Source organism: Agelaius phoeniceus, chromosome 2, assembly GCF_051311805.1.
Source record: "Agelaius phoeniceus isolate bAgePho1 chromosome 2, bAgePho1.hap1, whole genome shotgun sequence".
NCBI lineage: Eukaryota > Metazoa > Chordata > Aves > Passeriformes > Icteridae > Agelaius > Agelaius phoeniceus.
Genome location: NC_135266.1, coordinates 92892804 through 92919221, shown reverse-complemented (window position 1 = coordinate 92919221; position 26418 = coordinate 92892804). Strand labels below are relative to the sequence as shown.

At 42.7% G+C, this 26418-nt stretch overlaps 1 protein-coding gene across 3 annotated transcripts; it reads left to right on the top strand.

The window, feature by feature from the left end:
* The first annotated feature begins 5 nt into the window (after positions 1 to 5).
* On the top strand, positions 6 to 23438 carry CHD1L (chromodomain helicase DNA binding protein 1 like). 3 transcript variants are annotated; one of them, XM_077174274.1, is made up of 23 exons: positions 6 to 169; positions 1758 to 1870; positions 2610 to 2716; positions 3991 to 4105; positions 4457 to 4488; positions 6558 to 6639; positions 7901 to 8063; positions 8491 to 8646; positions 9753 to 9845; positions 10287 to 10383; positions 11698 to 11771; positions 12871 to 12981; positions 14576 to 14690; positions 15117 to 15270; positions 16899 to 17064; positions 18408 to 18553; positions 18896 to 19059; positions 19648 to 19856; positions 20859 to 20957; positions 21671 to 21741; positions 21998 to 22112; positions 22286 to 22394; positions 23101 to 23438. In XM_077174274.1, the coding sequence occupies exons 1-23, from the start codon at positions 73 to 75 to the stop codon at positions 23177 to 23179; spliced, it is 2667 nt and encodes an 888-aa protein (XP_077030389.1). In that variant the 5' UTR covers positions 6 to 72; the 3' UTR covers positions 23180 to 23438. The 3 variants fall into 3 exon arrangements, with proteins under 3 accessions (XP_077030389.1, XP_054510893.2, XP_077030391.1); XM_054654918.2 differs by lacking the exon at positions 6 to 169 and adding an exon at positions 315 to 468; XM_077174276.1 differs by lacking the exon at positions 6 to 169 and adding an exon at positions 678 to 840.
* The last annotated feature ends 2980 nt before the right edge of the window (positions 23439 to 26418 follow it).

Below are 26418 nucleotides of genomic sequence, written 5' to 3'. Positions count from 1 at the left end.
GGGCTGGCCCCGCCCGCAGCCGGCCTCAGGCGGCGGGAACCGAGCAGCGGCGGGGGTGACTGACGTCCCGCCATGTCCCGCTTCTTCCAAGCGCTCCGCCGCGCCGGCGGCGCCCGGGCCGGGGGTCCGGGCGTGCAGGAGGCGGACGTGCAGCAGTGGGGGCTGACAGGTCAGCAGGGAGCCCGGGGAAAGGGTCGGCAGGGAGCCTCAGGGCTGTGGGTGCTGTCGGAGATGGCGGGGGGCGGCGGAGGGGCCCCGCGCTGCCTGGCGCTGCCCAGCTCATAGAATGGCTTGCGATGGAAGGGGACCTGAAGATTATCCAGTTCCAACCCCCCTGGCATGGGCAGGCACGCCTCCCTCTAGACCAGCTTGCCCAAAGCCCCATCCGACTTGGCCTTGAACACCTCGAGAGATGGGACATCCACAACTTCCCTGGGCAGCCTGTTCCAGTGGCTCACCATCCTCACAGTAAAGATTTTTTTCCTAATATCTAATCTAAATGTACTCTCTTTTAATTTGAACACATTCCCTCTTGTCCTGTCGCTGCAGGCTCCTTTAAATAGTCTTGCCCCATCTTTCCTGAAAGTTTCCTTCGGGTACTGAAAGGCCTCAATTAGGTCACCCGGATGCCTTCACTTTTCCAGCCTGGACAACTCGAGTTCTCTCAGCTGTAGTTGTCTGAGCTCTGTACCAATAGGCCTTAGGCCAGAAATGAATAAAAGTGCAAATAAAGTGAAAGTCAAAGTGAGCTGCAGCTGCTGCAGAGATGGTGTTGCTGCGTGCTCTCCACTGTGTGCGAGCCTTCCCTGGATGCCGCAGTCCCCGTCCTTGGCTTTGTGGGTAGGTTTGGGCCAGGGCTGAGCTCGGCTTTAACCCCCCTAGTGCCTCCGCACAGCCTCAGGCAGCTCTGTGCTTCGGGACAACACGAACGAGGGTTGGCCTGTTCAGTGGCCTCGAAATGGGCCTGTGTTAAAGTGCTTTCCGCTGCCTGGAGGGTGATGTTAAAGGGGAATGCCAGGGCAATCCATCCTGCCCGCACGTTTTCCTTAGCTTGCTGGAATCCTCACCTCCGTCCGTGGGCTGGTTTGGGTTTGTGTATCCTGCGGGCTGGTGAGTTACTTCATGCACTCAGTGTGCACATTTTCCCAGAGAGGAGAGGGCAGCAATGCCACAATACACAGCACTTGAGTCCAAGCACAAGGAAAGGTCTTGCCAACTCCTATGTGACTTGTATTGATTTTGACATATTGTGCCCCATAATAAGGAGTGCAATGGTGGTAGTAGTCACAGTGGCCTATAGTGGAGGCCTGCCTTAGCTTTAAGTACAGAAAATCTAGGAAACATCTTGTTGAGAAATTATTAATATACAATAATTGATTGTAACAAACATTTCTGGTAGCCTAAAGCATGTCCCTGGCTCTAGTACTTACATATTTAAAAAAGTGATTCAGGCTGAAAATCAAGCTATCTTTTAGGAATTCAAAGTACCAGCCTAATTATTAGATCAGGTTCCTTGTACAGTCTGTTGCAATGGCTCGGGGCATTTTTGTGTAAGTTTCTGAATATGCTTTAATTTAATTGCTATAACACTGGGGTCTTTGCTGTCTGGGAGGGTAAACCAGCTTCTGCTGTAGGCTGCTGTGCTTTTCCTGTAAGGCAGATGTTTGGGAAGGCCTGTTCTGGGCAGGACCTGTTTCTAGTGTGTGTATGGAGTGCATTGGGTGACTGTAAGTGTAACAAATCATTTTTATTCCCAGGCATTAAACTTCGTCCCTATCAACTGGAAGGTGTAAACTGGCTCGTGCAATGCTATGAAGTCCAGCATGGCTGTATCCTGGGTGATGAGATGGGCCTTGGGAAGACTTGTCAGGTGTGTCTTCTTCTTCTGGAAAATGATCTTTGCTTAAATTTTTGGGTTTTCAGCCTAGTGTTTCTGCAGAATGAAAAAGTACCCTAATTATTCTCCCCCGCCCCTTCAGAATTCCTTAGTCAAGTGAGAGCTCATTGTCTTTTTTGTCACTCAAGTCCTGAGTTAAGTCCTCTGTAACTCTAAATAGGTTTCAGGATTTTGTAAAAAGATGAGTGGCCATTTTATCCAAGCACCTTAATGCATAATTCATAGTGTGCTGAGTTGAAGGCACAATACACAGCCAGTACAGGGAAAATAACATCCTTTTGATGCCCTTGCACCCAGGGGAGTTTTGTGTTTATCCACACATGGATTAAAATTTATACATCTAATTTTTTCAGAGGTTTGTTGGATTTTTTTTTCAAGTATTTCAGTGGGTTTAAGTTTTGATGGAAAATGACTGTTTGTGCTTTGGATCAGCTGATTTTATTCAATAGGTCTTAAATTACAAATAGTTTTAGAAAGTGATGCATGGTAGACCTAGTTTGTGACTGTGCAAGAAAGGGGCTTCATATATTGAGGTCATGTTTTAGGATATAAGCCTTTTTGTCTGTATCCCACTTGATCTTCTGTTAACTCTGATTTGTGATCACCTATGGAAGCTAGCTGCAAAGCTCAACAAGGAGACAGCTTATGTAGGAGCAGGCTATCGGGTTGAACCCTTCCCTTGTTATAAACAAGTATTTTTCTTGCCTTTTAGACCATTTCTCTACTTCTTTATTTGACAAAAAAGTTATCCAACAAAGAGAGATTTCTGATACTTTGTCCTCTGTCAGTTCTGAGCAACTGGAAGGAAGAGCTGGAGAGGTAAGTTTCAACAGTTGTCCGGCTTACTACATTATTGCTCAGACTTGCAATTGCAAAGTTTGCAAGTTGCAAGATTGCAGAGATTGTTTTCAAATGTGCTCACTCCAACACTTTCTTTTTATCCTTTCAAAGGGATAGAAAGTAAAAAGGGAAGCTGCTACTAAACCAACAAATCAATGCAGACTATGCAGTTAATGCATAGTCTTTACATGCTGTGGTATACATGAATCCATCCATCCTATATTATTGGCTGACTTTCAGTCGAAATGCCTCCACTAGCTCCTTGCTTTTTATTGATTTGTAACCCTCCCCACTCAGCCTCTCTTAGGCAAAATCTGCTGAAGACAGCCAGGAATCTTCATAGTAAAAGGTAAGACCCAAGCTGGAGGCCATGCTCACATATGCACATAAAATACATCACACCTGTGCATGCAGCCCATCCTCACTGGGGTGACAGTGCTGATGTGTATCAGGGTGACAGGCTGCTGTGCCTGAAATATGTACATCTGTGGTCTCTAGCCCACAGACTCCTTTTAAGAGGAAAGGCTAGAAGTTGAAGGTTAGAACAGAAGTCTGTCTGTGTGGCTGTTGGCTGATGCTGTCTCTCAGCATCTGAAGTCCTTCAGGCTGCATTCTGAAGTGAGCTGGCCTGATCTGGATAGATTTTGGGTTGGAATAGTTGGGGGAAAGTGCGTTCTTTCATAGATCAACAGTGCAGCTTTCCAGAAGGAATATTAGGTAAATAACAGTGGTGGGATTAAATGAGGAGGAATTTTATGGTCCCAACAATTGGAGCTGGTTTTATCTGCTTTTTGACTGAGAGAATATATTTTTGATACCCTGACTTTAACCTCTTTGCTGCAGACATTTTTGTCTTTTTTTTAGTATGATTCAGGCCAATTCTTTGGCCTCATCTGGGCCAACTGTATTCATTCACCTGCTTCTTATGAACTTTTTTCAGTTCAGAATAGCAGTTAGGTCATGCGACTGGTTTTCAGTCATCTGCCTTGGACTCTTACATCTAAAGGAATGCTGGTTTATTTAGGACTTGTACAAACCATAGCCAACAGCTGAGGTGCCAGCCTGATGTGAAAATTATGAAGGAGTGAGATTCAAAAGCTGAGAGCCAGGCACATCTCACAGGAGTGTAGGATGTTTGGATAGGAATTCTCATCATCTGTGCAGTGGCTGTGTTTGGTAATGAGGTCCAGGGTCATAAACACATGAGAAGACTTAGACTGGCTCACTGTTTCTGCTCTTTCTCTTAACAACAGATTTGCTCCAGGTCTTTCTTTCATAACATATGTAGGCAGCAAGGAAGAGCGACCCAAACTGCAGGAGAATCTGAAAGGAGACTCACACTTCCATGCACTCCTGACAACATATGAGGTATGTGATGTCTTTGTCACTTGAAAGGGGGGCACAAGTTTTCCTTGCCTTTTTGATTCCTCTGTACCTCCCAGTTCATGCCTTGTCAGCCCACAAGTGTTCTCACTTTTATTCTTCTAGTTCTCTTCCCCCCTCTCCCTGGGTGGAGTGTGAGTGAGAGGGTGTGTGATGTTAAACCATGACATGCTGAAGGTGTCATGTAGCTGTCATTTTTTTTCCTCAGGTAGTAAGTGCCTTCATTCCACTCTGCTCCATTTCACCATAGTTTGCAAGCAGACAGAAAACTGCTCTGTTTCTTAATTGATGTATTTACTTAAATCATAAATCACAGTTCATTTTCTTTCATTGCAGATTTGCCTGAAAGATGCAGCATTTCTAAAGTCGTGAGTCTGGTTTTAATGTCTTCAAATTTAAGTCTGGATATCTGTCAATGATTTCTTACATAGATATTTGGATGTGCAAGATTCTGTGTTGTTTCACAAGAGACAGGGATGTTCTTGGCTTGTGATTAGAACTTTGCCTTTTCCAACTTTCAGTCTTTAATATCAGCTAAAATATATGTGAACTTCCCCCAAGGACAGTTTTCAAGCCAATTAACTCAAAGCAATATGACACATAGTGACTTAGAGCAGTACATTAAATATCAGTCCAGCAGAGGACATCCTCAAGAGCTTCAGGTTATAAAGGTATTAGTTGCAAAATTCACTGAAACTGACCTGCATTATATAACAGTGATAGTGTGCTATCATATCCTGAAGTTTATTACCTCCAGTCACAGCTGTGGAGGGCTTATGAAATGTTATGCCTTCTACAAAGACTGATTATACTGCTCAGATTCAGCCTGTAGGAGGTACTGTCACAGTCATGCAGAATTCCACAGGCATCTGCATTTGAAATGGGGAGGAATTTTCCTTTTTTCTTAGCAGTAGTGCCAGTGCCTTGCAGTGGTTTCATGACAAATGCTGGGGGCAGCTATACATAATGAATGGCTCAGTATCTTTGTAGAAGCACAAATCCAGTGGCCCCTGCTGGCACAGTTTTGTGTCAGCTAGGCCCACAAGGGGCACCCTCCTGTCTTTCAGCAAAACAGCTGTCCTTGGCACTGCTGGAAGTAGCAGACTGTGCTGCACATCATGGTAGAAACCAGATCTAATGAAAGGTAGCCATGACTGTATTGTCCTTACAGTTTCATATCATGTTCTGCATTGCTGCATATTATTCCATTGATTTTGAAGTGTACCCCAGGTATGTAGCACCCAAGGAGATCAAGTAGCCAGCCTTAGTATCACAGAAATGTCAGCTCCAGACTAATTTCCTACTTCTAAAGCTAACAAATAACCTCAAAGCCATGTCACTCAAATTTAGGGTTTTGCCCTTTAGTCTTTCTTCTGAAAAAAAAAAAGTGGTTGCTAATCATTTGTACCTTGCTCTGTGTGGGAGCATTTGGAGCACTTTGTAAGGGAGGGTCAGAGTTATCAGATGTCTCCGCACCACTACTCCTTACAAGCAGTGTAACAGCACAAATGAGTTGAGCAAGAGCCATGCTGTAATGAAATAGATGAGGAATCAGGCTGTTCTGCACATGGGCTTCTGCAGTGCTGCACAGTGCAGGGTCCTTTGGCAATTCAGCTCCTGAGCTCATTGAATAAGGTAATGACACTTGATTGTTCTGGCAATGGAGAACCTCTCTGATATGGCAGAGAGGGAAATCAAGGCAAATGAAAAGGCTATTTAGGAAGAATGTAGGTCACTGTGATTTCAAATGTTGTATTCCACTGGGAAGAGAAGTGTGGGGGTGAGAAAAGATGGAGGTTCATGCTTTCCCTCCCCTGGAAATGACTCTGATGTGGAAATTGTTACCCTAGTAATAAGGAGGCACAAACACCGAGGGTTCAGAAGATGTGGAGTTTCAATTAAGCCTAGTGGATCTACTGGATCACCAGTGATTCTGCAGCCTGCTAGAGGACACTCTGCATAGAGCTATATGAACACAGAATAAGTTGAAGCTCCTCTCTTGGGTGATTTGCAAAAGCCTTGGGATCACTCTTACATCACTGCCTCATGATCGTTGCTGGATTTTTGCACAGGTGCTAGGGCTTAGTTTCATGTCTCTTTTTCCAAATCAGAGACCTCCTTGTATGTTCAACAAACTTGTGTTTATGTCATTTTCCTGATAGTAACAGGGGTGGAGAGAGAATCAAGAAATTCAAGTGGATTTTGTTTGTCTTGATTTCAAAAAAAAACTCACCCAGACTTTGGTAAAAACCTCTGTCAGCTCTTCAAAAACACTACCTGTGAATTCCACCCCACTTTTGGTGTTTGCTTGTTGTTCGTGGGGTGGGACCCCACCTCAAGTTGAGCCAAGCAGAGCCAGCACTTACTTCAGTCATTTTGTACTTACAAGAATGAATTGTCAGCCCCTAACTGAAGATGCTGTTTTTCGCTTGTTCAGCTTTAACTGGGCTGCCTTGGTTGTAGATGAAGCTCACAGACTGAAAAATCAAAATTCTCTGCTTTACAAGACACTTTCCGAGGTAAAGTAACTCATCTTTCTTCTAGTGTCTTAAGACTTTTCCCTTTTCAGATTCTCTGTGAATCAACGTGAATCATCACTTGTTTCCATCAGAGCTGGTGAAAGGATTCCCATATTTAGTGGCAGAGAGATAAAGGCCTTGTTGGCTTTGCATGGCAGTGGGCAGTATTTGGAGCTTCCCTCTCATTCTGCTTCATGTTTGGGCTTGCCATGTTGGAGCAGTTTGAAAGACTTGGAAAAGTAAAGCAGCCAGACATGGTGCTGAACCACATCTGTGCTGTTGCAGAAGTAGATGTCTGGCTAACCTAAGCAACAAGAGGCCATTTCCAGCTCTGGCAGGGTGAAGGAGCCCTTGCCTAGCTCATGAAACCTCAAGTCTTGAACTACTGACTTCCACTGTCACATTTAATGGAGCCACCCTTGTTTACAGAAATTCAGAGAATTGCTCCAGCTTCCAAAGCACCTGGCCAGAGCAGCCCAAATGCCTGAGTGAAGGCTGCACTTCTTGTCATGGCAGTGAATCATCAGCCTTTGGTGTGTGCTGGGATCAGCAACAGTGTACTACAATACACCTTGGAAAATAGGGGATTTTATTGAATTCCTGAAAGTCTTACATATTCTGAACATATTGTCCATGATGTCTATAATTCAGGAGCTTTGGTTATAATCACAAAAAAATAGATGTGATTCACCTCGTCTCTCCTCCTAACCTATTTTCTATTACCAAACTTGAGAGAAATTTGTATCTTTCCAAAGGTAAACATATTTCTCAAGTCTCTTTATGGGGATTACTGTGAGCAGCATGGACCTGATAATGTTCCTGTGTTTGTCAGAGTTACTCAGCAAACAGAAATTGAACATAGTCTGACGCAGTTTCATTTCACTGTCCTATTCCAACTGCTTTTTCCAGTTATCCCTCCTTATCTAACATCTAGTGTGTGTTATTAGACTGCAGACTGCATGGACCTGAGCATTTTAATGGAGTCAGTTTTGTACTTTGTTCTTATTTTGCTTACACTGAATTCCTTGCACTGGTCAGTTTGGAATTCCTTGCCCAGTCAGTTTGGAGCTGTTTGACTGTCACACCATACCTTGTGTTTGGATGGTTTTGGCAAATCTGCAGCATTCTGCGAGCAGTTCTGTGCTGCCACTCATCTTCTAAGTTAAGCCTAGGAGTGGTGTAGGTGGACTTGTATATTAACTAACTTTTCATTACAGATACTTTTTTCTAGTAACTTTGTATTATTGCTGGTTTTTTTCAGTTCTCAGTAGGCTTCAGCCTGCTACTCACAGGCACTCCAATCCAGAACAGCCTCCAGGAACTGTACTCCTTACTCAGCCTTATTGAACCTGACATCTTTCCCCAGGAAAAAGTGAAGGAGTTTGTTGAGTATTACCAAGTTATTGAAAAGGAGAATGAGCCAGGTCAGTAATAAGCAACATTGTGTTTCAGTCAGAACCAGCTTTTATCTTGACTTGGAAACAACCATGTTGTGTCCTCTTTATTTGCTTTCTTTTAATGGTGATAAGCTTTAAAACAAGGCCACAAAAACTAATGACTACTTTTAAGGCAAGAGCTTTCTTAATGTAGCTCCCAAGTGTTACAGGTATGCAGCTATGTTTGGTTTCTCTGTTTGTAAAATGTGGCTTGAATGGTTTCACCAATAGATGTGAGATTCCTTTTACATTTATTTTGAAAGTGTACTTCGGAAGGTATTGTATAAACTCCTTACCTTTTAACACAGTATTCTCCTCTGGTTTTGTTGGTTTTGGATGGGGGTTTTTTTGTGGTTTTTTGATAGTTTTTTGTTTGTTTGTTTGTTTGTTTTAATTTTTCTCTGCCTCTGCATAGCCAAAGAATTGCACAGTCTTCTGCAGCCATTTCTACTTCGGAGAGTCAAATCTGAGGTGGCTGCAGAGCTGCCAAAGAAGGTGGAAGTGGTTCTGTACCATGGAATGTCAGCTCTGCAGAAGAAGTACTACAAGGCCATTTTGACAAAAGATCTAGGTAACTGGGCATTTTGAAGTCTATTAATTATTTTTAAAAGCAAAACTAATTCCTGTTGTACGTGCAAACAAATTCCTATTGTACATGCATGCTCTGTTGTAAACAAGCAGAAGTTACTTTGGTCTGCAGAGTATGTACAGAATAAATATGCCAAATTCGGGTTGCTTAATTTTTGATTTTAGCTTGTGGCAAAATAAGAGACATATGTGTTGATCTATTGCTCAGGTATTGTGAGCTAGGAAGTGTTAGCTTGAGGATCTGCTTTGGGCAGTCTCAAAGTAATTAAAGTAATTAAAGATACTTATCACAAGGTAAGCCTGCTCCTATTTCATGTTTTTGTATTCAAACAAAAGGGTGGTACAAGAAATTTTGGATCTGTGGTTCTCTACAAATTTTCTAATAGTAGCACAGATGCCATAAAGCAAATTTCAACCTACTGGATGCAGATAGGAGTTTTATGGGAAACTGCAGGATTATGTAGATAATGCAACCACTACCATCATGTGGCTTGCGAGTGCTTATTTGTTCTAGGGAAATTAAAACTGGGGAGTTGCAGATGCTTTGTTATTCTAAGGCTTTCTAGCACTTTGCATGAACATCACCTGGAAATCTGAGACTTCCATCTTCTACTCTAGTCAGCATATGTGCATGCATTTTTTTTTTTTTTTTTTGTTCCTCACAAAAATGGAACAAGGAGATCTCATTGCCCAGGAGATCTTAACTGTGCTGTATATTTTTTTTTCTGAAAATGCAAATGAACTGCACCAAATTTCTTTTGCTTATTTTGTTGATTTTACTCAGAAAAATTACAGTGACCTTTTCCAGGGAGTCCAGAATTTCAGTGAGTCTGACAAGGCAAAGTAGTGCTTACCAGGGTCTTATTTCTAAAAGCTTGTCCAAAAAGTGAGGGAAATATTTTTTGACCTTTGAAAACAGATGTATTAGTCTTGAGATGGGAAATACAAATCCAGATGTGATTCACAGAGAGAAATACTTCAGTGCTGAAGCACTTCGGAGCAGTGCTTAGTACCAAGACATTCCCAGTCACAGCCATTAATGGAGCATGTGCTTCCCTGCTCTGTTTTTTTCTCTGCTCTGTGTTCCAGATGCATTTGAAAATGAAACGGGAAGGAAGGTTACACTCCAGAATGTCTTAGTTCAGCTTCGGAAGTGTGTTGCCCATCCATACCTCTTCAATGGTAGGAAAGCACTGTTCTCTTTTGGAACAGAAAAAATCACTTTCTTGATTTATACAGTGGTTTTCTATTATTAGTGTAATGCTTAGAAGAAGCAAGTAATAAACACTCTTGTACTTGAATCAGTAGCAGCTGTGAGTTTGTGACCAGTTCCAACACATGACAGTTCATCAATAATGACAAATAAAGTAGGAGACTGTGTGAAGTCTGAGTTTCTGACTGCAGCTTTCTATTTCTATGTCTTCTGTCATCTAAGCAAAGAAATCACAATGCTTTGTGAACTACTGAGGGTGTCATTTGGAGATAGAGAAGGACCATCACTTCTCAAGCAAGCATTGTGTGGCTCCGCTCAGCAAAAGTGACAGTGCAGACACACTGAGGCTTACCACAGAGTTGTTATTTCTGTGGTATTAACTGTGCTTTTGAAACTCCTTTCTGTTCCAGGTGTTGAGCCAGAACCCTTTGAGATTGGAGACCATATTGTTGAAGCCAGTGGCAAGATGTGTTTGTTGGATAAACTCCTTTCATTCTTGTATGCTGGGTACGTCATGTTGGGATGGGGTTGACATGGGGAGAAAAAGTTACCTGGGAAAGCAAACTACATTATTTAGCCATAGACTGAGCAGTTATTCTTCACCACACAAGCACTGACTTATTTATTCCACGTTACTCACTACCTGAAAGAAGTAAAACAAGCTGTATTGGAGATGGTAGAGGAACCTTGAGGATTACTGCACACTGCTATGTCTGGCCAAAGCATCTTGTATTCAGCTGGGAGCAGGTGTGCTCACAGCATTGCTATTGTTGTTATATTATGGACACAGATTTTCAGGTGCATTTTCACCATCATTTCTCAAAGCACTTGACTAATTCTCTCACATGCTCTCATATTTGCCATATTTGAGAACCTGGGACAATAACTATGTGACTTGGTATTCCGCATACCTGCTTTGATTGTGAGTTTCCTATGCCTCAGTTGAGTTCCTTTGTGCTAGCATATCTGTGTTAGCCTGGGAGGCACAATCCATGGCAAATGGGAAAAAGAAAAACCCAAGGATAAATTGAAACTTCAGAAGTTTTGGGATTGCTGTTCACAACCCCTTGTGTTTTGCTCTGGTGAGTTCAGAACCTGGAATTCGAAGACCAAAGGACAGAGCTTCAACAGCCCTTGTGAAGTTTTAATGTGGCTTCGTTATCTTTATCCTGCTGTGGAGCACCTTGTGAGTGGCTACCTCTCCACTTAATGTGTTTGCTGCAGGACCAGCCCTGTGCAAATTCTGGACTTGAAAATGTCTGTATTCTGCTCTAGGGTGAGGTCTGATTTAAATAGAGCACTGTCTGAGGCCTAGGGCTGGGAGGGAAGAGAGTTGATTTCTTCACACACCTTTGTAGGTAGCGCTTGATCTTTGAAGGTTATTTGCTGGATTAGGAGATGTTCTGCTGTTACAGAGATGCTGATACTACATTTTCCCAGAATTTCAGATATGCATTTTAGTGTGTGATTTGAGAGCAGTCATGTGGTGAAGAAAACCTCATCATAGGCTGAAGCTGGGGTCCTTTTAGACAGGCTCCTCACCAGCCTGTATCCAGCCAGCAGCAGAGCTGTGCCAGAGCCCTGTTACTTCTCTGACTCCACACTGTGGACAGGGCAAATGATGATGGCAGATGAAGCTTAACTGATTGCATTTAGATGTGGAGCTGAAAATGTGTGGTAAGGCAACAGGCTGTGATTCTGGGAGGCCTTGCTTTGTAACAGGGACTGATAATGACTGGTTAAGCCATTGTGACTCCCAGCAGGCTGGGAAATGCTGTCACAGTTTGCTGAGGATCACAGGGTTTTGTGTTCTTCTTGCAGAGGCCACCGTGTGTTGCTCTTTTCTCAGATGACTCAACTCCTTGATATCCTGCAGGACTACATGGACTATAGAGGTATGTTCTGAACACTTTGGTAGGAGAGGGCTTATCCTACTGATCTCTGCCAGATATTGTTCCTGTGATTTTGGTTGATCCACCTGGGATGGGGAAAGAAATGTGATGAAGATTTATTGGTTCTTATAAGATAGGGACCATATTCCTGCAGCAGCTCTGTGAGTTGGAGGGTCTTGAGTTCAGCTCTTTGCTGTTACCAGCTTCCTGAAATGAGCTGGCAGTTAAGTGTTCTTCAAAGTAGCTTAGTCTTTTGTGCCTTGATGAAATGGAGCTAACAAATGGCAGGGTAGCAATGTTTCATTATATGCCTGTGTTCAGTTGTGTACCTGTGTCCTGAAGTAATTGCAGTAAAGGCAGTAGGCTTGCTCTAGATTCACTTTGTCCAGCACAAAACACAAACCAAGCCACAGTTATACCAGGAAATTAATTTTTGATTAAAACAGTTGTTGACAGTGGGGCCCCAACATGTCTGAGGGCAGGTTGGATCAGACCATTTTTGGCAAGGTTAGCAATGTGTTCTTGGGACGTTTTCTTTTGTTTCAATCCACGTGGCTCCATGCCTACTTAGGATTTCCCATGAAAGAAGCTTTTGTTTGGTGTTTATGGTTTTGGACGGCTAATAATGTAGGATACAGCCAAATGTAGTGCCATATTCCATACTGCATGCTCACAGCAAAGCACACTGAAGGCCTGGGAGTTTGGATAAGGAGGATCTGATGGTTCTTGGCCTGCTTTGTAGGGCCAACAGCCAGCACAGCATAGTCTGAAATGGGACTGTGTGCTAATGTTCTTTTACTTGGGCTCTGAATTTTCCTGTTGTGTTTCCAAGCAGTAAATTAAATGCTAAGAAGTCTCTGCTTCAGACTCAGCTAAATTACTCTTTACCAACAGTCAATCTGGAAGTCAGGGTCATTACCTCAGTTTATACAAGGTTTAAGTGGGAAAAAAATGAAGGAATTGAAGGCAATTAAATGAGAACCGAGCCAGGAGGATATGACACAACAAGATTCAGGACAGCAGTGAGACAATTGAGAATGAGTGTAAGAGGGTAAGAGCAAAGGCAAAGTTTCAGAAACATTCGTGCTGTTTGTTTGGAAAGGCTACAGCTACGAGCGGCTGGATGGCTCTGTTAGGGGTGAGGAGAGACACCTTGCCATCAAGAACTTTGGTCAACAGCCCATCTTTATCTTCCTGCTGAGCACCAGAGCAGGTAAGTAAGGAGAGACAAACAAACCATCTTGCTTCTGCACTCTTATTTTATTCCCTCTGGCAAGGTTTCAGGGAATTCTGAATCCTGCAGAGCCTGCTCGTGTGGGGGATTTTTGAGGGAGACAGGACACATCCTGAACTTGGGTCTCTCATCTAGGACATCTGGTTTCTGTGCTTTCCTTTTGGCAGCTGATGCCAAGATCCTTTTCATATTGCAGCCTCTTGAGTTTATTTTATTCCAAGTTCCGTAATGCCTGTTTCTGTGCCAGTTTGAGCTTAAGGAATCTCACTACCATTTTATTTCTGCAAGCATCAGTCTTTAGGCAGGAACAGACTTCCTTTAAGTAAGCTGGTGGAATTGCTTCTCAAGTTTGCTGAACATGGACATGCTCTTTAGCTGGCAGACAGACTGAAACGAGAGTCTTTTACTGTCCCAAGGCTGCAGGGAGCTCCATGGGACTGCCATCTGTGCTGCTTCCTCTCTTTGCTCCCTGGGCAGATCTGTGTCTTCTACAGTTTCAAACCTCCCTGTCTCTCTCTTCAAGCAAGCACAAAGCCAGGCTTCTGCTTGTCTCCAGAGGAAAAATCCACACTGCTTAGTCTCAAACATCAAACTGTAATCAGGTCTTCCTTTGGGCTTCTGGTTAGACTTGTCTTGATGAGCCTGAACCAGAGTGCACAGGGGAGAGCACACAGGGTTAGTGAAGGGAAGACCCCAATGCTGGATGTGTGTCAGGAGTCTGTGTGTCTGTCACCACAGTTCCTGAGCTCTCCCTCCCATGCCAGCCACACTTAGGGTTGTTTTTTACTGCACACTACTATGTCTGGCCAAAGCATCTTGAATTCATCTGGGAGCAGGTGTGCTAACAGTATTGCCATTGTTTTTATATTATGGGCACAGATTTTCAGGTGCATGACTCTCTCCACTTGCAGGGATATTCTGATTACAGGGAAGGTGTCTTGTCATGAGCTGGGGGAAATGTAAGACAGCAGACTGTCCCCTGTTAACTACACAATGTGGTCACAGTAGAGGTATTTTAAAATGTAAAATTAACTGGCTTTTTAAAAATCTTTTTATTTCATGATAGCCCAAGTTCTAACCTCAAAACCTTTAGGTCTCATAAACGCCTGGGCTCTGGTTATTGTATAGTTTGTCTTGGTGTTTTCCACTGTTTCAGTGGTGTATTTACAGCTAGTTCTGTGCTGCAGCCAAGTCATGACTTGGGCAGTCCATTGGGGCTTCAGGGAAGCCCATCCTTGCAGGGGTAATCTGCCTGCCAGCAGAAGAATTATGTCTATGTTCATCAGTCTTGACAATCAGTCCCTTTTGCATTTGTTCACTCACACCCTATGTTTTTTGATTACATTGCATTGTACAGCTTCTTTTTTGGACTGTTGCAGAAACCTGGAAGCTGGAAATGGAAGGCTTACCCATCTGTCTAGATCCTTATGAGACTTAGATTTGGGTTTGAGAGATGGATTGGATTAGATACAGCTGATCAGATCTGACAGAACTTTGCACAGCATAGATTCTCTAGCTTCCCCTTTATTTTCTGTTGGTGATGTATTTTATGACCTTCTTCTTCTGTTTGTAGGTGGAGTTGGCATGAATCTAACAGCAGCAGATACAGTTATTTTTACTGATAGTGATTTTAACCCACAAAATGACTTACAAGCAATAGCAAGAGCTCACCGGATTGGGCAGCACAAGTGAGAAATGTCACTACTTGTGGTTGGTTGCTAACTCTCTTGGCCTCTCAGTATTACTTTCCCTTTCCATAGGCAGTGGAAGGTTAAAGTATGAGGATAGATTGAAGATCAAAGGGGAGCAGAGAGGATTTTGTGTCTTCATTTTCCAACTGCAGCCTCATACAGTCTTGTCCTTGTCATGTATCCAGGGTGGGAACTTTGTAAATTTGGAGTAGGAGATGGAGGGTGGATGTTTGCCTGCACTTTTGCAGTGAGCATTTCTCCTGTGTCAAGCAGAATTGTATCAGCATCACATTTCTGCTGATTATTTTTGCTCATTTTGTTCTTGCCTTCTTTACCTACCAAAGGAGTGGGTGAGGGGATAGTAGATACTTTAGTGCACCTCAAAACAAAGTAAATAATAAGAATTTTCTTGAACTTTTCAAGGCCTGTAAAAATTATCCGTTTGATTGGGCGAGATACAGTTGAAGAAATCATCTACCGAAGAGCTGCCTCGAAGCTCCGGCTGACCAATGCCATTGTTGAAGGGGGGCAGTTTGCTCTGGGAGCACCCAAGCCTCAAGGAACAGCAGAGTTACAGGTAAACCAGAGTTTTATCCTCAATTTGACTCCACTAGCCACCATAGAAATGTCCCAGAATGTTTCTGTGTTTACGTTGGATTTGAACTTCTACAAAGAGTTGTGCATTGACATGACAACTTCTGTCTGTAGGAACCAAAATGACATCCCAGGTCCAGACAGCATCTGATGTTTGAAGACAGTTTTTGCAATTTTGAAGTGCATTCATTATGGAAAAAGGGTGTGTTGTCTTGGAGAAGAGGGGAAGACAGAACCTTTCTTTGTCTTACTTGCTTTTTAGTTATAATCAGTGGAAATTATAAAAAGTGGAAGCTGGGCTCATTGTTTCTCGAACTGATCTGTCTCTGGTGCTTTTCTCTCACAAACAGAGCTGATAAGTCAGGTGATAACCTAGTCAGCTTTTGGGAGTAGTCTGAAACTTGGTCAGCCTTCTTTTGGCCTCTTGGCAAATACAGTGTCTCAGGAGTCAGGGCAGGATTTATAATTCTGACCTGAAAGCTGAGGTTTGTGTTGAGAACTTGGCTTCAAAACATCAAGCAAAGTGACATTTAAGGGAACATATCCTGTAGCAGACCCTATGGAGCTTACACGAGCTCTATAGAAGATTGAGACTTAACAGTAAGAACTGTTGAGTCATGATGAGACAGCAAAATAAGCTCTTGTCTTTTACTCTTCACTTCATAGCTTATTTCTGTAACTTCATAAGTCACTTTTCCCTGACCCTTACCATTAGACAAGTTTACATCCCCCTATACCCTATTAAAAAGGCTGGTTTAGCCCATTCGATAGAAAAAGAGCTGTTGCTGGAACCCTTCACAGACTCCCCAATAAACCATCGCTGTAGAATCACCAGAACCTCTCCTTCTCCTCTCTCGCGTCTGCTTCTGCCTCAGCCAAAAGCGCCCTAGCAAGCCAGCTGAGCTGAGATCCTGAGAAAGCTGATAATCACAAAAAAGCTGACAATCACTGAGCTTTTTAAAAGTAGCCTGCAGCAATGAGCTAAGTAAGTATTCAAGCACTCCGTCTCCCAGAGAGACTAAGTATCCAGACTATCCTGCATCACTCAGTGATAAAGCCAATATTGAAGTTTTATCAATATCCCCTGCATGCAGCTAAACCTCTGAGAGGTTTGGATTTAGTGTATCCTTTCCCCCTCTGCCTGCCCTTCCTGCCCCATTTGTGTGTATCTCAGCAATTAAAGTTTCTGTGGGAGAAGTGGAACTGAGCCCATAGGAAATTCCATGCTGTTATTTTCCTCCCCTTGGATTTTGATGGTATTTAGGCTTTTGTTTTGAACTAGTTGAGGGCAAAAGCAAGCCTGGCCTTTCTAGCTATGAAGAAAGCTGCTTGAATGCAGTCAGTACAGTGCTATTTTGTCATTTAGCCCTGAAGAAAAACGACTGTTCAAGTCTAGATGAGTTATGACTATGGGAGATATGTTGTTGGGGCTTGTCCTGTCAGGTGCTGGGAGAATGGGGCATATTAAAAAATAAGTATTTTGACAGGCAGACAAGCTTAGGTTCCACCACTCATACATCCTTTGCTTTTAAGCCTGAGAAGCTCGAGACACTGGGATTGACATGGAATTAGAGGATAATAATGCTGAACTTCCCCTTTTCTTTGTTAAAGCTGAGTGAAATCTTGAAATTTGGCCTGGATAAATTGCTCTCCTCTGAGGGAAGTACTGTACAGGATGTGGAGCTGGAAAACATCCTTGGAGAGACAAAAGGAGGGCACTGGATAATGGACACTGTGCTGCCACAAAAGGAAGAGAATGAAGAGGAAAATACAGAGAGTAAGTTAAGAATCTAAATAGCTGTGTCACTTGAGTGCTGGTAAAGAAGGCTTCCCAGGCAGGGGTGGCATTTTTCAGGCAATAAGTAGAAAAGCAGAATTGTAATGAAGTTACTTGGATTTTGTTTGTGGCCTATCCACAAACTTCTGAGTCTTTATGGGTATTTTTGTTCTTTTTTTCTGTTCTTATTTGCCTGTTTGTAAGATAATGTTAACAATACTTGCTCAGTTTTGGTGGCTGAGAGTTGAATTCCTTTTCATATTTTAATACCTCAGATGGAAATTCCTGAGAAATAGGGAAATATTAATATTGTAGCTACTGCTTTTCCCACAGAGAACCATTAAGATAGATCTACAGTTTTGGAGATGTTATAGTAAGTTAAGGAAAGGCTGTGTAGCAGGTGTTTAATTTTTTATCTCCAAATAAAGGATTATTGGCTATGAAAATCCAAAAGGTGAGATAAGAAACACAGAGTCATGGTGTCTGTAGAACTGAAACAAACCTACTCTGTCTTTAAAACTCTACTTTCCAGCCCAAATGTCACCCAGTTGTGGTTAATTTTTCATTAAGTAGCCCTGTACTACCTGAAAATAAATTCTAAGGATACTTCCCTCTTCCAGTGCCTTCTTTCCCCAAGAAAGACTGAATTTTTGTCTGAATTTTTGTCTATATTTAAGTGCTACAGAGTAGCACTTAAATATAAATTTGCGACTGAAGCTGAAATGTGGCTCTGCAGGACAGTTATTGTCCATCCAGCAGCAGTTGCCAGCAATGAGTAATTATTTGCTGAGAGTTAGCAAAGAGTGGTATTTTCTGGTAGTGACTTAAAAGAGGGGCAGTGGTACCACACTGTGTAATAAGTATAGGGAAAATAACTCACGTGGTGAGCAGCAACCCCGGGCTGCCAGAGTTCTGTGCTTTCATTTCATTTGGGAAGTCAAAAGCAAAAATTTGCTTTCCCTTTTCAAGAGCTGCCTGTAACTACATAGCAGAGCTGAATGAATTCTCTACTGGCAGAGATGGAATGACCAAAGAGAACAGCAATAGAACCACAATTTAAAATAATTAATTAAATGAAATAGAAAGAAAGCTTCCTTGCCAGTCTAAACATGTTAAATTATCTTAAATTAAAAGCTTTTGTCAGAGGAAGCAAATCTTGATTCTCCTGTTTCTACATGATACTGACTCTGGTCCTACCAAAAAGTTGTGAGAGTGAAGATCTTTCTCTGCTGAGGATAGAACAATGTCACAGAAGAGCCAGATTTTTTTTTTTGATCTCACAGTTCATTTTGGGTGTTAGTAGGTTTCAGTTCCTTTTCAAACTTTTTAATTATTTTTTAAAGATCACATGTACGTGTATGAAGGCAAAGATTATTCAAAAGAGCCCAGCAAAGAAGACAAAAAAGCATTTGATCAGCTTTTGGATCTTCAGAAAGCATTGATTGAAGAGACCAGTAAGGAAGGGAGAGCTCTCCGGAACAAAGCAAACGTAAGGCAGATGTGACAAGGAACATGATGCTCTTTCATTTGCTCGTGGAAAATGAAACTTGGCAGTTTTCTGTCTTTACCTACAGCTTGCAGAAGGCATGTTAAAAGATTTGGATGTCAGTGTACTAAAGCTGGCTCTGGAATCAGAGCTTGAGCAGTTCTGCTAACAGATCTGAGATGTGCTGTTGAGGGCACAAAACCACATATTATGTGACAATTGAGTTCTGATGATTAAGACTTGTGGACAAGTAAAGAAATGGGAAAGGAATGTAGGTTAAGGAGGGCATCAGGCATGGCTTTAAGATGAGCACTATGTTTCTGTGATACCTCTTTCTTTCTCCAGGCCCTTCTCACAGGCCTTCGGGAACAGTCGGCCAGGAGGAAGCACTTGCTGAGTGAAGAGGAGCTGGAGGCTCGGAGGAAGAAGCGCCAAGAAGCAGCAGCAAAGAGAGCAAGGCTCATGGAGGAAAAGAAGGCAGCAAAAGCAAAGGCAGAGCACAAGAAAAAGTATGGTTTGTATTGCATCTAACACTTGATGTCTGTTGCACTGTACTCTTGGAATGTGTCTGATTGATGGAAGTAATATGCTCAAACTGCATAACATGGGGATGTGAAGGTGGAAAAATGGCTTGAGTCCCTAGCAAGGGTTCTTTCCTCCTGAATACCCAGCCTGACTTGACTTTAATTCATTGAGGATGTCCTGAATAAGAGCCCCATGATTAATGAACGTTTGGGAGAAGCTTTCTGAAGTGCCACAATTGCCTCCTATAAATTGCTCTAACATCTGTGACTCTCTGGGACATCTTAACTTTCTCCTTCTTATTTCCCAGGTGTTCTTCCTTTTCACCACTCCAAGTAGCTCCTTGCCCTTTGCTATGTGCTCACTTTTTCCATGCCAGCAATTGGCTTATCACATTGGCTTGTGGTTCCTAATATTATAAAGAAGAACTTTGGTAACTGTTGTTCTGGCCTAAAATGGGGAGGGAGCAGAGGGAATGCAGATCTAGGTCTCCTGTGTTTCACTGCAATGATTTAAACCAAGCTGTGTGCCCCCACCTTTGATTTCCATTGAACATCCTCTTCTCTTGGTTTCAGGATGGCCTGGTGGGAGGCCAATCATTACACATCTACCTGCCTTCCTTCAGAGGAAAGTGGCTCCGAGGAGGAGTTTGTGGAGGATGAGTTGGGGCAGAATGTGGATTTAGATTACCAAGATGGAGACCAGAACTATATTAAATACGTCATGGGAGATGTAACCCACCCCCAAGCAGGAGAGGAAGATGCCATCATTGTCCATTGCCTAGGTGGGACCTGTGAACAACAAGGAGTACTGTTGGGTGGGGTGTCCCTAATGGTTCCATAGTTTCTAATTCTGAAATAATTTGGATTTGAGTCTGACTTAATCTCAAGTGGTGCAGAGGCAATACAGCCTTTATTCCAGCATGTGTAATCCACATAAGTACTAGCAAGTTGTGCAAGGGTCTTTGCCTGCTTGCTCTGGATTTATAGGTAAACCTCTTCAAAGGGGCCTGTAGGGCTTGAAATTTTATATCTGTGGCTAAATGATAACAGTTCCTGAGAGCAGGGCCTTTTGTTTATCCTGTGGAAGCTGTAGGAATCAAACTGAGATGATGAAATTCATCTTCTTTTTCCGGTCAGCAGAGAGAGACAGACACGTCCAGAGGCTTGGTGGTTGTCTCTAAACACTGCCAGTACAGAGGCTCTAGGCTAGTCTCCCAAGTTAAGACCCTCTATAAAAGCATTAAAGACATGAAAAGGAGTTCCTCCTGAAGCAGTGTTGGAGCTGCTCTCTGTCCAGGGCTGCAGCAAAACATCAACATCTGCTTTGGCTTATGTTACACTGTGCATGAAAGCTCATGTTTGAAGTGCAAATGCTAGGTAGAAGTGAAAGACTGCAAATGTCAAACACCTGGTGTGGGAAGCCCAAGGCACCAATGTGGGGACATACTACATGCATGCTCTGTGTACCTATATGTATGTATGTGAGGATACTGTCAGGGTATATGCTCAGTGCTATGGTTAGTGCTTGTTTCAGCATTTTCAGTGAACAGTAAGGAATTTTTCTGTAGAGTATTTCAAGGAACTGTGAGAACTTCGTTTTTCTCCAGGGCTGAGGTTTATCCTTTAGGATAGTCCCTTGAATGGTGGTTGTCTTAAGTTTGTATGTAGTTCCCATATCTGGTTTTGATAATCATTCATTGCCTGTGTACAAAGCAGGTGCCTTTCCTGCAGGGGTGGTCTCAACCTCACTTCTGAAAGGAGTCTAACTTGTTATTTCATTCTAGATGACTCTGGCCGCTGGGGAAGGGGTGGTTTATTCACTGCTCTAGAGGCTCGTTCTGATCAGCCAAGGAAAATATATGAGATGGCGGGAAAGATGAAAGGTAAGAGATTAAAATATGACCTGAGGCCAAGACACTTGAAAGAGGTAAAACCCCAGTGACACTGCAGGAGTGAAGTGCCTGGATACCTCGATGCTCATGTGTTTTACTCTTTCTCTGGATATGTGCATCCCTAGCTCTGAAAGTAGTACTTCAGCAGCTGCTATGACTTGGCTTGTTTGGAGTGTGAGAACTCTGTGTAGGGGTTGGTCATTCCAATCCATCCTGCAAATCATAAAAAAGGGGAAAAACTTATACATTATTCACAGAGTGTTTTTCACTAAATAAGACAGAGCACTGCATCTTCTGTCAAAGTGCTTTCAAGAAGGATGAAGGCCACCTCAGGCACCATTCAGCTGAGCCTTTGCTTCCCTCCAAGCACTAATCTTTTCCTGAGCATATATTAACAGTTTTGAGATACCTGCAGCTGGTTAGGAATTAACATCTTGCTATAAGATGGAGCTGTTGATCGTTCTAATTTCCTGCAAGATGCTTTCTTCCCATTTCAGTGTCTCTCTTTCCATTTTTTGTCTTTAATTGGGAAGTGTGGTGATTGTGTGGCTCGGGGGAGAATGTTTGTCTGCTGAAACCATCATGAGGAGATACAGTCTCAGAGAATATTACAGAATGTGACAGTGAAATCACTGCTTCATTGACTGCTTGTTTACTCTTCAGAACTGATTTTTTATTGTTGTCCTGTTCTTTTCTCTGGACAGACCTGGAGTTAGGAGGAACCCTGCTATTCCCTATTGATGATAAAAAATCCAGGAAAAAAGGACAAGATTTGGTGAGAATGAGAAGCTTTTTCCTGTTTTGCTCTATCCATATGTTTTTGAAGCTGTGTGAAATGAACCTTATGTCTTTTTCACAATAATGGCACTGATTACTGAATATGGCTAAGTTGCAGTTAAATATTAGACATAATGAGTTCTTTTTTTCATTTATTAAAGGTAAAAGTTAGTAATGCAGTTTTCCAGCACTGTCACTGTGTATCTTAGTACTGTATATAGATTGTATTTCAAGTTAGTATGTTTTCTCCTTAGCTGGCCTTGATTGTAGCTCAGCACCGAGATCGGTCCAACAACTTGTCTGGCATTAAGCTGTCAGCTTTGGAAAAGGGCCTGAAGAAGATTTTTTTAGCAGCCAAAAAAAGGAATGGTAAGTGTCTGTGCAGTAGAACAGCAAATCTGTACATGTGTAGTTGCACCTAAAGATGATGACCAATTTCCGCCTTTCTACTGTTTTTTTCTGAAGTGAAGTGAGATCTCCATTGCAGATAGGCTGCTCAGAAGTATTTCTTCTGTTCTTTATTGTTTCTGTTCCCTCCTCAGCAACAGTTCATCTTCCACGGATCGGGTATGCAACAAAAGGCTTCAACTGGTACGGCACCGAGCGGCTCATCCGAAAGCACCTGGCAGCTCGGGGTGTGCCCACTCTTATGTATCCTTTTGGAGTGTGTCTCGTTCTGTTCACCACCTAGTACTGAAATGATCCTGTAAATATCTTGGTAAATGCAAAGCAAGGAAGTAAGGCGAGGCACAGATGCCACAGTCCAGCTAAAAAAACTGGTTTCTCTCACTTTGCTGTCAGTATCCAGTATTTCTGACAGCATCCAGGTACTCAAAGACTTAGCATTTTGGGTGATAATGACAGATGAGTGTGATTCAACGTGCCTGTCAGGATTTGTTAGAGCCAGGTGCTAGTCTTCTGTTGACAGCATGGACTTACCTGTGTATGCCACATCTGTGGGGGGACATGACTGGAATTTCAGATTAATAGAAGTGACTCAGAAAGCAGCAAAAGTGAGAACATAAAAAAACATTACAATGTTTTTTATATCACCAAACAGGTGATAGCCTGCTTCCTTGGCTGAACGTGATGAAAATTGGTGTGTTAGGACAGGCTTAGGAAGGCTTTCACCTTCCAGGAAAGGAAGCAGGTTTACAAGGAGGCTCTGTTTTGTCACTTCTTTTGGAAGACATGCATTTGCTATACAAACACTGTCAGCAATTCCATGAAACCAAAAACCTGAAACAAAGACAAAAGTACTCAGAGTATTCTGGCTCTCTTCCTTGGTAAATCTGTTAGTGGACACATTGTCTGATACTTGTTGACACTTGACAGCATTTCCTTGACATTCTATTAGATACTACTTCTCTAGGAATAAAGGTTCTTCCTCTGCTTCACAGCCATATTCATCTTCAACAACAGTCTCAAAGCCATGAAGATGGAGTAATTTCACCAAGAACATGGACAAAAAGTGACCATCACTCAGGCAGTCCATGTGCATTCATGTCAGAAACATGGGTTGCACAGCCATTATTCACATCTGTACCTCTCTGCTGTGACTGGCCCCAACATTTGCATGTTGTCAGTGGCTCTGGAGTGGAATGAGACTCTCTCTGGCTTCAGAGTCCAAAGAGGAAGGATCTTGGCTCAATCCCAGACCTCTTTCAGAGATGGAAAATTAAACTTTTAACTGATGGTCCATTGTTATCCCTTACATTAAGTTACTGTTAGGGCTTGGAATACAGTATTGTTTAGCTGTATTTCCCTGCCCCCTCACTCCCTCTCAAATTTCATACCTTATCTCACTATACCTCTTTTCAATCAGCTTTTTAGTGCTTACCTGGCATTCAGTCTACACGTCCACACAGAGCTCAGCAGAAAGGAACCTGTCAACTGTATGATAACCACACAGGATAAATTGTTTATACTCTTCTCATTTCTCAGAAATCCATTTGACTTGCATTTGTTCAAATATAAAATTTAGCTACCTAATCATGTGGTTATAGTCTAGCAAAATGCTGACCAGTATCCTCAGTGAAGGTGTGCAAGGCTGCCAAAATTTGAGACTGGGTATAAATGATACCTTTCCTTCTCCCACAACTCTTATTTCATTACATAGCTTTTTGTGGCAGCTGTAGGGCAAAACCGGTTCCTTGCTGCTGTCTAAAAAGCTGTGTGAAAGGTTCCATGGCCCTTTGATTCACTTTTTAGGGTAAAGTTTTTGATGTTGGCTTTGCTGTACTGCAGGAGAACTTTCCTGTTTTTCACACTGTTGACACTATTATTAGTGCCAACAGTGTGAAACATATTTTTAGGGTGTTTTTGTACAACCAGGCAATTAGTAGCTCTCCTAATAAGTGCTGTGACCAGGGAGACATTGAAGTGCCAAACTTAATTGAATTTGAAGCTCATCTTCCAATAGGAAATCACCTCACAAGCAGTGGAAAGTATGTCCTTAAATATCTCATGGCCAACATACATCTAACTGGCTGCATTTACACTGCCCCTCTGGCACCATCTGCTTATTTAATAATTCCAGCCCTGCCATGGCTAATCGTGCTGACTGGTGTGCTCCACACGAGGAGAAGCCCTCCTGAGCTGGATACTCTGTCCTTCACTCTTGGCTGTACCAAACAAGCCCATGGGATTTGTTACCTCCTTTGACCTTGCTGGAGCTGAGGGCAGCCAGTGCTGCACAGCACCTCTGTGGGTAGGACCTTTCTTGCAGCTGTTCCCACGAACAGCCCCCTCTGCACTTGGCAAAGTGCCTGCAGGATCAGAGTCCAACTGTGAGGGCTTGGAGGGGTGGGAGGTGGTGGGTGGATGTACCTTGTTTTCCCCAGTCTCTCAAACTGGCCCTCTTCCAGCAGGCCGGCTGGTGGCACTGTTAATCAGCTGCAGCAGCTCACAGTGCTTCTCCAGCCTGGAAAAAACGCTCCCTCTTTCCCAGAATTAAAACACCAATTATGCTTTTTTCGTTGGCAGCTTGACTGAACACATCGTTTCAGTCTGCAGACTCAAGGCTCTGTTCCTCCACCTCTTCTTTTTCTTGCATGTTTATTGCCCTTTGTTAAAAGCTTTAGTTCCCAAGTATTCCAGTGTGTGCAGTCTTGTTCTTAGCTTCAAGCTCACCTACGGGTTCTCTGGCCACCAGTTGCACATGAACAGAGGATTTGTCCTGTGGCTGGGTCCCCCACAACAGACTGAAGTAGTTGTCTGCCCCCACTATGGCCAGCCATTCCTTTTTGAGGCCTCATGCCTTCCTTTGTTTCAGCCTGTGTCCTGTGCCTACCACCCTGCTATGACTGACTAGAGAGAGGAGGGCTGACTGTAAATGTCCCTTACCCCTTAAGGCCTACAGGGAGCTGAGAGGTACCTGTAACACACAGGAAAAGGCATGGTATGTAACAGATTCCAGCCTTCTAACTTAGGGGCAAGTAAATAAATCAGGTTCTTGTCCTCTCTTGTCCTTTTCAGCTGTACAGATGAAATCTACCTTATTTTGTTCCCTTTAAATATACTTAGGAAATGCTTCTGGAGTGTGGGGACTTTGTTGTGGGTTTTTTGCTTTTTTTTTTTTTAACAATGTTCTTTAGTATTCTTTAAATCTGCTGAACCCAAAGAAAAGATCTACCTGTCTGCTTTGAAATGAAAGTGAGATTTCAACTGAATCCTGAATTGGGTTTTGCGGAATCTCAGCAAAGGGAAGTTTTTCTAGTGTTGCTACCCACCACCATTTCTCTTTATTTGGGCAGAAATCATGTATTTCAGATAATTAATTCCATAAAGGGCTTAGCAGCTTTTATACAAGTTGCTATACAAAATAAATGTGTCATGCTGCTTCTTCAGCTGTGCAGTACTATGCATTTTCCCTTTCTAAATAGCAACCACTCCAAAAGGGAAGGAAGGAGTTCTTTTGTAGTCATGTCCCTCTGGCCTCTCTCTCTCTCTTCTTCCAAACAAGATTTTTTGCTGCAGAAGAGCTGAAAAGTGGCATCTTGTGCATTTCTGCCATTGCACGATTACTTAAACTTTGGATGTAAGCTGCTGGAGTGAGGTAAGCAGCTGAGAGCATGATCATGCACAGCTCAGATTGGCTGTACGAGCAGTTTCATCAGATAGGACCTCTGAAGTGACATCCACTCTCAGGAAAAAATTTGCACCCTGTGCTGGAGACTCCAGCTGATGCTATATACAAGCAGACTGTAATTCAGAGTGACATTTATACTTGTGCTGGCTCAGCTCACACTTGTGTTTCTTGACAAAGCATTGCCTCTGATTCTCAGGACATTATGCACACAAATTTTCTCTTTAGTGGCCTGTAACTTGAGAATGATCTTTCCCTTCTATTCAGGAAGTAATAAAAGCAATACCAAACACAGAAATCAATCAGGTTTTATGGACAAATGTAGACACGTGATTTTGTCACTGAATTTTGTCAGAGACAAAAATTATCCGGATATGTCACTGTGTGTTGGGGAAGATGGAGTCTGCATTTTGAGGAAAGAAGAAGACTGGTTTCCAAGGTGATGGAAAAAATTTACACTGAATCCAACCTCAGTATCTTAACAAAAATAGTGTTTCTGTGTATCTCCAAACAGAGCAGAATCTGACCCACAAAAATGATCAATAGAAAAATATAAGGATAAGGAAATTGATTAATTTAAATATAAGT